This window comes from Lynx rufus, unplaced genomic scaffold, assembly GCF_022079265.1.
Source record: "Lynx rufus isolate CCGP_SWC_20201006 ecotype Redwood Valley unplaced genomic scaffold, mLynRuf1.p SCAF_10, whole genome shotgun sequence".
Classification (NCBI taxonomy): domain Eukaryota; kingdom Metazoa; phylum Chordata; class Mammalia; order Carnivora; family Felidae; genus Lynx; species Lynx rufus.
In genome coordinates, this window is record NW_025814824.1 from 19,233,503 (window position 1) to 19,245,967 (window position 12,465).

General features: G+C 41.5%; 1 protein-coding gene across 4 annotated transcripts in view; it reads right to left on the reverse strand.

Annotated features, from left to right (window-relative positions):
* Positions 1–426: 426 nt before the first annotated feature.
* Positions 427–12,465, reverse strand: part of LOC124528694 (guanine nucleotide-binding protein G(q) subunit alpha) — a 315,654-nt gene continuing 303,615 nt past the window's right edge. For all 4 annotated transcript variants that reach the window (XM_047102448.1, XM_047102455.1, XM_047102468.1 and 1 more), the window contains one exon: positions 427–5,751. In XM_047102448.1, coding sequence (XP_046958404.1) covers positions 5,561–5,751 — 191 coding nt within the window. In that variant the 3' untranslated portion in view covers positions 427–5,560. The remainder of the gene's footprint in view (positions 5,752–12,465) is intronic.

Genomic DNA, 12,465 nt, shown 5'->3' on the forward strand with positions numbered 1-12,465 from the left:
CTCAAACAGGGAAGCTCTGAGCCAAGCACTTGCCTCTTTCAGCCCGTCGATCTTTCCTAATTCGAAGACTGCCTCGGGTTGAACGCAGGCAGCTCTTTGTAAGTCGTGACTGAGCAGCCATTAAATTGTGTATCTACAAGGTTTTTGCCACCTAAATTAGGTCAAGTTTAAAAAAAAATGAAAAATGCTGTCAGTAGGACTATTTCCACTGAAGGAGAATAAAATCGGATTATATACAGAAGGGAAAACACTTTCTGTGTGTTTGCATAGAAATTATTAAACCTGGACAAGGCATATGTAGTATAAAGTGTTTTAGGAAAGGAAAAACTTAGTCCAAAACTCCCTAGAATACAAAACATTCTAGAAGAGGCTTAGGCAACTTCAAGAGAAGCAAAACTCAAGAATGAATACTGTAGTACAAAATTATGGCCAAAAATACTGTATTTTTAACCAGCAAGATCATTGGGGCATTATTATACAACATTAGGTGTTTTTTGCAAAACTAGTTCCCATCCCCAAACAATAGACAATACATGCATTTGAATGACATTTTAAGAACAGTAAATAGGATTCTTTTAAATACTGCAAGTTAAAAATGTTTTCTGACAAAACTCCCTAAATACATAGGTCTAGTAAGGGTTTCCAACATGATGACAGGTGAGGAATCCAGCAAGAAGTTGTATTTAGAGTACTTTGAGGAAAAGAAATCTACCAAAAACGTGTGTTGAAGTCAAAGTAACCTGAACGTTACACAGCAATTTCCATCTCTTTCTAAACTGGACAATATTCTAGTGAAGAATATTTTCTTCCCTGTTTTTTTTTTTTCCTACCTATCAAAGCTTATATGAAAGTCAGAATTGCTTTATCGAAGTAAGATCCAATTTTGCCCAATAGGTGTTTTTGAAATGTGTAAATGTCATTTACTATTGGGTTGGAATCCTATGGAGAAATGGAAGATACGTGATAAGGGAGGTAAGAAGGAAATTAATGTTTGAGCACCTACTATGTGCTGGGTGTGTATGCATACTTTGAACAGATGATTCTAGAGGCAAGAGTATTATTGAAAGGTCATTGGAAGTTGGGAAGACAGCAATGAATGGGTTGTTACTCTGTGAGGAAAAACAAATGACAAGTTTAGACTCTGTACTAAGTATTTACTAAACAGCAGGTGTCTGGCTCGAAGAATTTCTAACTAATCACATACAACTAAGCCATTTCTTGTCCTAATTTGGTGGAACCAAAATGAAACCCCAAACACGTAGTTACCAGGACAGACCTATTAACGCTACATATGCTGGAAATATGTGGAGACAGATAAACAGACACTATTGTAAGTTTTAATTTTTGTGTGTTTCTAACCAAAGACAGATCTTTGGAAGAACATAGTAATGAATACCAAGCACACCTTGTTTGTATCAATTGAGATGTTGTCAATTACCAATTAAGTGGTTTTAAACCCTTATTTAATTTTAAGAAGAGGAGCAATATACATTACAATACTTGGGTACACTTTATTTTTATATGGGTTAACATTCTTCTGTATTTCATTTCATTCATTTTTTTTGAAAAACTGAAAACAAAGGGAAATTGAGGGTAATTTGAAGGTTATTTCCAACCAATATCTGAGTCTTGCAGTATCTCATTATACAGCCCTTTCTTCCCATTATTTTTTTTGCAAATAAGTCGTTTGACCCAAATCCAGCATAAATAGCTTTTTACCAATTCCTAACTTAAGACAACTAACATTTACAATCATGTGGCAGTATAAATTTTAAAATTACAGTTCATACACCTTGACAATCAAGATAGTCTAAAGTACAAAAAGTAAATTGTCCTTTAGCTGAATTACCTTTTTGTAATAGGCTTGCTAGTTAATCCACAAAAAAAAAAAAATACAAGTTTCAGGTGTTCTTTGAATACCTTTTGTAGATGTCATATGCTAGTAAACAACAAATGCAGGTTCCTAAGATTTTTTTTCCCCCAAGTCTATTCATGACATTCAACAGAGCTCTTTGTATGAAAACGTTTTTTTAAAAAAACAAAAACTTCGAGGGGATTTATTGACTTCTGAATGGGTGTGTTATTTCCCTTTGTTTCAAGAGATGAGGCACAAACTTCTGGATTTAAGCTCTGTAAGGCATAGTACAAACCTCCAATTTACAAATGAGGAATTCTCTGTGGGTTTGGAACTGCCATGTCACGCAAAAAAAAGGGAAAAATTATCTGTAAACTGGTACACTGCAATGTGGTGAGTCATGAAATGGCTGCTTGCCTTGGTATGCTGAAGAAAGGTTTTTGTGGTTTGTGTTTTTGTTTTTGAATAAGACATGCCCAAGTCACCAAAAACTGGCCACAGGCCTCCATTACCTGGAGCATCAATGGCAGGAGACAAGTGGCACACGCTTCTAACGCTTGCAATCACAATATAATAGAAAGCATGAGTAAACTTTGTTTTTTTTTTATACAAAACTGAAAAGAATCCCTTCCCACCCCTAGCCCCTTCAATAAAACCCCAAAGAAACAGAAAAAAAAAATCCTTTAGCTTCGATTGACTAGTGTGGATACAATTAGGTTTCCATGCATCACTGCAGCGAGGGTGATCAATTTCTTCCTTTCTCAAGAGAAAGGGATCTTGTCATGCACCCTCCGGCAAACAGCGAAGCCACCAACCTCAATTCTGCATAGCAATTCCATTCCAATTTCATAAAGACAAATAGAACAATCTTTCCCTGTTTGCTCAACTTCTTCGAGCTTTGAGATCATGTTTAATTGACTACATCTACTATAGCTCTATTAAATAGAATATCTTGATTCCCTAAAACTGTAACACTTAGGATCTTGTGATGAGGTTTTCTCTATACACACTGTAGGCCTTCAAATGTTATTGTTGACTTTTTTCTTCTTTCTTTTCTTTTTTACTTTTTTCTTTTTTTTCTTTTTCTTTTTTTTTTTTCGTTTTTTTTTGTTTTTTTGTTTTTTTGTTTTTTTTTGCTGCACCAAATTTAAGATTGCCCTTTCAGGCAAGCAGTGGTCTCTAGCTGTTAAAACATTTCCTTAGTGGATCACAATAGCTTCTAAAACTGCCTTTCTAATAAAGGCCATCAGAGAGGTAATACTAAACTGTGCATTTGCCAAATAAGAATATGAATCGTATAAAAGCTCATATTCCAATCCTAGGTCAAATGGCAAAAGTTCTACAAAGTTGGTTTCCATGTTTGTATAAAAGCTCCGACTGATTTTATGTATTTTGCTATGAAATTACCTTTGGGTCTTATCAGTACACCTCTACTCAGGAATGTGCAAATGATTTTATACAGCACGATGCTAGTACCGCTCTGTACGATAGTAAGGTTTTTTTTTTTTTCTTTTCTAAATGGAAAAAAAAAAATATCCCTAGTCAGAAATAAACTGACAAATTTACATTCTCCTCTCTTAAAAAAGTAAATAAAATAACATTATTCAAAATGTGAATTAGCTATAAGACATACACTTACATAGATACATATCAATACAGCACATTCAATCTGCCAAAAAAAAATTAACGATTACAAAGCCCGTATGGATGCGGCAATAGCAAGAGGTGTATGTACAATGACTAGAGCGTTCAGAATTGCACTAGACCTACAGGCAGTCTGGTTCTCAATTAAATTAGAGCTGCTTTCCGAGCAAAGTGAAAAAGTAACTTGTGGTGTTTGTGGCCGGGAAAGGAAGGAGAACATCCCACTACTGCTTAGTAACCCTGGTTCTCCTCTAGTAAGCCATTCATTTTCTCTTGCCTTCATTGTTCCCCAAGAGTTGACGGATAGGGAAGTTTGGACTTGTGCCAGAGAGTACGATACTTAAAATAAGACCAGTGTCGCGGCCTAATTCTTATTCCCCAGCAGGTTTAAAATAATCTTTATTTCCTTAAATCGTATGTCAACTCAAGCTGCTGGACCGAAGCTCATTAATACAGGTGCTGTTTTGTTTTTTGGGTTTTTTTTTTTTTTGCATTTGTTGAAAAATTGCACATTGAGAACTCCAATGATCTCTCCTAAGAGGTTTAGTTACACAAATGCATGTTCTATAAAACACCGAGGGGTTAACTCTTAAGGAAGTCTTGTGGACCTAACTCAAATTCAACTTAATCGGTCACCGGTTTAAAAAGTTCACAAAGGTGGTAAACCAGCAGTAACATCGGATTTTGCAAATTAAAAGTGTCCGAATACTTGAATAACGTCCTTGGCAGACCTACTTGACCTTAAAGAAACACAAAGGGTAAGACCGGCTTTAAAGGAAGAGACAGAAGCAGATTTCATGTTCTATCACAGAAGACACTATTTTACATTGCTGATTTGGACACTCAACACGAAACGTACACTAAATGTGATCTCGAGGGCAGAGAAAAGAATGGACCATGCCAGTCAAATTGGCAGTTACCTATTCTTGGGCAACTGGTGTTTCAGGTGGATTCTCAGCCAATTATTTAGGCCTCACACTCTTACTCTCTTCCATTTGTGAGATACTGGCTTTTACCTCTGAAATTTTTACTACTTTACTTTTACAAAAAAGCCAGCTTTGGCAACACATACCCATGATAAATTATGGCCCAAACACTAAGGGGGAAAAAAAAGGATGAAAATTTGAACCAAGGTGGGGAAAAATGAACAACCTAAGAAACAGGTTCTGGATAGCAGCCATTGGGGTAATGTAGTGTCTGTTGGGCATATACATATATATAGAAAATGGTTTTTTTTGTTTGTTTTTTTTTTTTGGCATCTGCAATTTAAAGAGAGGGTAAAAAAAAAGTAAGGGTGGAAGGACCATGGCACATGGCGTTAAAAAAAAACACAACTGTGGTCTCTGTTCTTGCCTTACTGTCTGTGCATATTTCTCTCAGCAACCAAGCTATGGCTGAAGGTAGGAATCCAAAAGAAACGACCCTTCACTGTAAGACGGGCATCCACCCTCCTAGCCCAAAGTGAGGCAAGATCATGTACTGATATAAAAACAACTCTATATGTGTATCCAGAGCAATACATTGAAAACCACAGTATTAATACTTAGAATCCTTCAGCAACACTACAAACCGTTTAACTTAAGCTGATGCCGATGGCTTAAATCAAATGGCGCTGTCCTGTCGTTGGAGAGAAAAACTTGACCAAGAATGGAACTAGGATAAAGGCCGTTGTGACCCAGGGAAAATCAGGATGAGGGCAGGGGGTGAGGAAAAGGGCAATCAGCTTTGTTTTCCTCAATAGAAAAGAAAAAGAGAAAGAAACCACTCTTATCTTGGTGAGTGCATGACTGAGAATTGAAAATACATTGAGTCACAAGGTTTTTGCCTAAAAAAAAGACAGCGAGGAAATGTGCTGGGACCGTACTTCAGCATCCTGTTTTTCCTCTGAATAGTTTAAATAAAATCATAATATTTACTACAAACCCTGTGGACACATTCACACAGAGTCCGGGACGGCAATAAATTAGTATTATGCAAATGGTTTTCCACAGAAATCCAGTCCCTCTTGTACAGCTTCAACAGCCCACCGGGGAAGGGACGGGCGGTACTGAGGAGGCACAATTAGACCAGATTGTACTCCTTCAGGTTCAACTGGAGGATGGTGTCCTTGACGGCGGCAAAGACAAAGCGGATGTTCTCGGTATCTGTGGCGCATGTGAAGTGGGAGTAGATAATTTTGTCACTGTCAGGGTTCAGGTCCACGAACATCTTCAGGATGAATTCTCGAGCTGCCTGGGCATCTCTCTGGGGTCCTGTTGGTCAAGGGAAGAAAGGGACGATTTGTCAGCGGATCTGTGTGTGCCTATAAGCAGTTAAGTGTTCACTGGGTCGGTAACAATGCCATGGAGAGGACGCTTGCACTGCAGATTTGATCTGTTATAACCATCTTCCCCAACTCGAGTATGTGCAACTGTTCTCTTTGGCATGTTATCTGACCATCCATTCGTCTGCCTGTCCGTCCACCCACCCACCCACAAGGTGTGGTTAGGCGAAAAGAGGCGTATGGATAGAGCTGCCTTAGGCTCTCCTGTCAATCTGCCTCCCAGGGGCCCCTCGCCCCTGCTGTGGATCTTTTTACATTCTCCAGACTGAAATCTGTTTCAGAATAGTTCCTGGGGCACCTGGGTGGCTCAGTTGGTTGAGCAGCAGACTCTTGGTTTCAGGTCCTGAGCTCCAAGCTGACAGTGGGGGGGCCTACTTGGGATTCTCTCTCTGCCCCATCCCTGTTCATGCTCACTAGCTCGCTCGCTCTCTCAAAATAAATTTGAAAAAAAAAAATCTTATGTCAGGTCCACCTTCAATTGTGCTCTGCTACCTAGCTTCTAGATTGCTGGTGTTTCCGGGCAAACTACATTTACGTAGTGTTCAATTCACTATGTGTGATGATAAGAGAAAGACTGGTGTATGTTTCCTTAGCTTTATTTGGGGTGTCTTCCAGGCTGAACACTCTTCTAGATGCCTTAAAACAGGACTGCAATGTATTTACCAGGGTATAGTAAAAGTTTAGCTTAAAATTTTGCCATGAGGGGTGCCTGCGTGGCTTAGTCGGTTAAGCGTTCGATTTTAGCTCAGGTCACGATCTTGTGGTTTGTGAGTTCGAGCCCCACGTCAGGCTCTGTGCTGTTAGCTTGGAACCGGGGGCCCGCTTCATATTCTGTGTGTGTGTCTCTCCCTGCCCCTTCCCTGCTCGTTCTCTCTCAAAAATAAACATTAAAGTCTTTAATTTTTTTAAGTTTATTCATTTATTTTGAGAGAGACAGACCCAGTGAGAATGGGGGAAGGAGAGAGAGAGAATCCCAAGCAGGCTCCACACTGGCAGCACAGAGCCTGATGCGGGGCTCGAACCCACGAAACTGTGAGATCATGACCCGAGCAGAAACCAAGAGTCGGTCTGCTCAACCGACTGAGCCACTCAGGAGCCCCAAATATTAAAATCTTAAAAAAAAAAAAAGGTAAAATTTCGCAATGCATTCTTAGATAGGGTGCCAACATCATAGGCAACAAAAGAAAAATTGGACCTCATCAAAATTTAAAAGTTTTGGGCATCAAAGGACACCATCAAGACAGAGAAGAGACCACCTACAGAATGGGTGAAAATACTGGCCAAACACATAGCTCATAAGAGGTTAACTTCCAGAAAATAGAACTCCTATAACTCAGCAACAAAAAGACAATCTGAATAAAAAATGGGCAAAAGGGCCTGAATAGACATTTCTCCAAAGATATATAGCTGGCCAATGAGCACAGAGAGGCTCAACATTCTCAATCATCGGGGAAATGCAAATCAAAACCACTGTGAGCTATTATTTCACATCTGCCAGAATGGCTATAATAACAAGAAAAAAAAGGATACAGTATGGGCAAGGATGTTGAAAAATCTGAACGCTTGTGCATTGTTGGTGGGAACATGCAACGGTGTAGCTGCTGTCGTAAACAGGTGGATAGTTCCTCCCAAAGCTAAACATAGATGACCAAATGGCCGGCAATTGTATTCCTAGGTATATATATCCAAAGGAATCAAAAGCAAGGACTCTGGGGTGCCTGGGTGGCTCAGTCGGTTGGGCCTCCGACTCTTGATTTTGGCTTAGGTCGTGATCTCACAGTTTGGGAGATCGAGCCCCTAGTGCCGCTGTGCTACAGTGCATAGAGCCTGCCTCAGCTTCTCTTTCCCTGCCCCTCCCCTGCTTGTGCTCTCTAAATAAACTTAAAAAAAAAGGGGGGGGGGACTCTACTAGTTACTTAAACAATGAATTTCACTGTCGTATTATTCATAAGAACCAAAAGGTGGAAAGGACCCAAGTGTCCATCAACAGAGGACAGAAAGGAATGGATAAACCAGAGGTAGGAGACACACAAGGGGATGTTACTCATCCATGGACAAGTTATGATGGCTGCCACAACACCCATGAACCTTCAAAACATGATGTTAAGTAAAATAAGCCAGACCAAAGAACACATCTTGTATGACTGCACCTATAGGAGGTACCCAGAATAGGCAAATTTATAGAGACAAAGTAGGTTAGAGGTTGGCTGGGGTGAGGGGGAAGTGAGTTAGTGCTTCAGGGTCACAGAATTTCTGTTTGGGGTGAGGAAAAAGTTTTGGGAATAGTGATGGTGCACAGCATTGTGAACGTAATTGTCACTCAACTACATGCTTTAAGATGATGAAGATGACACATTTTAATGTGTAAGTTATGGTAAAATGTACTTCAAAAAGCCCTGAATTGTAGCTTTAAATGGGTAAATTACATGGTATGTGAATTATAGGTCGATAAAGAGGTTTTAAAAACTTATTTAATAGATCCTGACAAATGTATTAATTTAAAATTTATTAACTAGGTGTGGTGTCTTAACGTTACTATCGAGTACCGAGTATCCATCTTAGTCTTTGAGGCCCATATATGTACATTTCCCCCGTCTTTTCCATCCTAAGAAAGAAGAAGGTCCTGCCATAGCCTTCTCCTCCTCCACTTCCTTCTGACAGGACCATCTCACGATCCACAGCCTCCATTTTTTCTGTCAAGATTCTTGTTATCTACTGGTTGGGATAAAGAAATCTTGGAACACTATACTGAGGGCCTGACTACTGCTTCCGACCAAATGCATTGTGAATTTTAGACGGCCAACTTGAAGACTTTTCAAAATGGCCTGATTGCAAATTGGGGATTACCCCTATGAGTTCATATCTAACCCTGCCAGAAGGAGGAGAGAAAGAGCCATGAAGACAAATGGGCTATTCCCACTTGAACAATGACCACAAAAGTCATGTTTGCATTTTTGACTTCAGTGACCAGAATTGAAATTTTTGTCAGCAATTAGGAAGGCTGGCATCATAATGAAAGTGCCATAATACTAGGATTATAATGTCCTGTTTTTCTCAATGTACTATTAAGTTATTAATTCCACAGCAGTAATAGAAAATATTTAGAACTAGGACTAATAGACTGTTGGGGTTGGAGAAGGTTCCCATATAAAGGAACCCCAGCTTTCTGGTTTGTGAAGGAAGTTCCCTTTGGTTTTGTATATCTATCCTATTTGAGAAAAAAGGGGCTATTTTTTTTAAGCCCTCAGAACTAGACTCAAGTTCAGTGAAGATCACTTGCAGTGTGTTAAGTTTTTAAGCATAAATTAAATTATTTGAATAAACACAAACTACAAAGAAATCCTTACAGACATCCTAGCACGCACAGAGCACCAGAGTCTCTCTGAACAATTCTGCAATTCACGTCCATGTGGAAACGGTAATTTCTCTTTCTGAAGAGAAATACAGAAATGGCACTCATTATGATTAAGACCTTGGAAGTGCAGAAATGTGGAAGTGTGAAGTTCATAATACTATAAACATGTTTGTTATAAAAACAGCACTGCAGAGTAGGCCTAGAATTTTTTTCAGTTGTAGCTCATCTTACAAGGGCTTTGTATGCAATGACAGCTGTGTTTGCTTTGTGAATAAGTGTCTTTTTTTTTTTTTCTTTTCTTTTTCCATGGCTAAGTCGCCTGTGTGCCTTACGTGCACGTTGGGGGAGGTTAACAGTAAAAACCGTGTTCACGGTTTAAAACCTTCGCAAGATGGGCACGTGGGAAGGAAAATGCTTACAGTGATGGGGGAACCCAGGGAAATTTACTGGATGGAGGAGATAGGTAAAGAGAGGAGGATGATGTGGCAAAGAGGAAAAAAAAATTATCCCAAACAGCTGTTGCAGAAAAAAAGTCTTGTGCTGCAGAAAAATCAAACCCACATGTGGCATGCTGTGGGCGCTGTGCTGAGCAGTTAAGCGTTGGTGGCTTTGCTCTGTGGGGTAGGCTGTGCTGTGTTTATCCCCTGCCGTCCTGTATGCAAGCACATCAGGTTTGCAGGTGGCCATGTATGGGGTGGGGTGTCATTTCTTACCTGCTGATTCTCATTGGATTACGAGAAAAATTAAGAGAGTCTCTTCTAGGGGTGTCAGGCAAACGTGTGTTAAAGTGTAACCAGATGCTTCGTGCCCATCTGATTCAGGTAGACCTAGTGGTGAAAGACTAGTCTGTTGTTGTTGGAGACCAGGTTAGCTACGTGATAAGTTTCCTTCCTTTCTTCTTCTTTTTTAAATGTTGGTTTATTTTTGAGAGAGACAGACAGACGGAGACACAGAATCTGAAGCAGGCTGTCAGGCACAAAACCTGATGTGGGGCTCAAACTCACGAATGGTGAGATCGTGACCTGAGCCACCCAGGCAGCTCAAGTTTCCTTCCTTCTATAGTTTCCTCAGGAACAGTGAGGGATAGATAGGGTTGATGAAATTTTAACAGTGCCAACTAGTGGCAAATGAAAAGGAGTAAAAATGAAAACACTGTTAAAGGCTAGCAAAGTATTTGTTTTTAAAGGCACAATAAAGCACAGTAAAGTACTTGGATAGGGGACAGGAACACACTGCTAACAAACTAGACAGAGGACTGTATCTAATACCTGGTAACATCCCCAAAGTTTCTATTTCAATGCACCAACCTTTAGAATCTTACACACATTTGAGAAGGGAAATTCAGTTCACCAAAGACGCAACCTTGCCCACTCTGTGAGCCAGCACCGTACCCAGTGCATGTGGGATGAAAACATGAGTAAAACTCCATCCTTGATGTGCTTGTATCTTCTCAGAAAGCTACAAAGCCAAACTGAATTATTCGTGTTTTGAAGAAATCACCTTTCTGAGGGAGCTTTTAGAACTACAGAAACAATGTTGAACTGATATCCACTGTAGATCCTATGTCGATAATGTAATTTAAAAAATGGCGGGGGCCTGGGCGCCTGGGTGGCTCAGTTGGTTAAGTGCCCGACTTTGGCTCAGGGCATCATCGTACGGTTTATGAGTTTGAACCCCACACTGGGCTCTCTGCTGGCAGTGCAGAGTCCACTTCGGATCCGCTGCCTCCCTCTCTTTCTGCCCCTCCCCTCCCAAACTAAAAAAAATATTTAAAAAATCATCTGTTATATCCACCTATTGATACATCTTTGTAAGAGGTTCTTTCAGGTTTGTGTTCTCTGTGCCACGTATCCCACTAAGTGACTTATATATGGTTCTATTCAATTATTTACTATCAAAAAGAAATTGAGTCGTTGAATAGACATGTCCAAACCTACAATGCAAGTGGCAGAGCCGGAACTCTGTGACACTCAAAGCTGTCCTCTTAACTACTATTCATGTAGATCTGGGTTTGTCACACTTTCTCTGTAATGCACCAGAGAGTTTGGTTCTGGTCCAATATGGTGACATAGGAAGACCCTGAACTCACCTCCTCTGGGACACGTGTTATCTGCACCTACCGATAGAGCGAATCTTCTTGAAGAACTGAGGATTGACTGAACAGCTTCTGCACAACCAAAGATGGAGAGACCACACAGAGAATGGCAAGAGAGATGGAGACACGGTAACGCGGGGGATGTCCCCCCACAACGCTACCAACTGCAGGGGGGAGGGGATAGTACTGAGGGGCTGTGGGCAGACCTGTCTATGGGCCCAGAAAACAAGCCGTGGGCCAATAGGGTAACTAGAATGTAAAGGGACCAGCCCTAGGACCTGCCAAAAGACGGGGGTGCTGCTGGCACTCTCTCCTGGTCACAGGGGCTGGGGAGTACCGCAGTTGATGTGGCCTCCACCATGACAGGAGTAGCGTGTGGCTGCCATGGCTGGCCTGCTGCCTCAGGGAGGCCTGGGCCCCTAGCCCATACCAGCCCCAACTGTCCCACCTGGGTGGCCCCAGCACCAAGCACACGGGCACATCCCTGGTCAATGCTCACTGGAGTTTTAGCCAGCACACGAAGAGGACACAAGAACAAAGCACATCAGAACACTCCAGGTTCCAACCACTTTGGCCATAGCAGCCTGCCAGGGCACCACGCTCTGGAGCCCTCTGGGAAGTACCCTGGAATGCCTGGAGACCTGTACCCTCTCTTGGCTCCGGCCATTGGGCCCTCTGTGCTGACTACCCTGGGACACTCTGGCTTGTACCGACTTGAACTTCAACCGTCCTCCCAGGGTGCCCTCTGAGTGGAGAGCCCTGGAACCACCCCTGTGCTGACAGCCCCAGGACCCCTGGCTTGAACCTATTTCCTCTTCCGTTGTCTTGCCTTCAGATTTAACTGTCCTGCCAAGGCACCCTTTGTGTGGAAAGCCTCGGGATCCCCCAGCTTGCACTCATTTCAGCTTTAACTGTTCTGCTACGGTGCTGCCTGTATGAAGAGGCCGGCTATACCACCAGGGCAACCCCAGCATGAGGTGCTCTGGAATCCCCAGCTCATGCCACCCAGAGCTCCTTCCAAAGTCAGCAGGCACACACAGTCTACACAGGGGACGACCACGTACAAGACTATTCCATCTACTGTAGCTGTTCCGCCTACTTCATGGAAACAAAGTCAAACACAAAGAGGAGACAGAAGAATATGCTCCGAACAAAAGAACAAGACAAAAGCTAAGAAAAAGACCTAAAGTGAA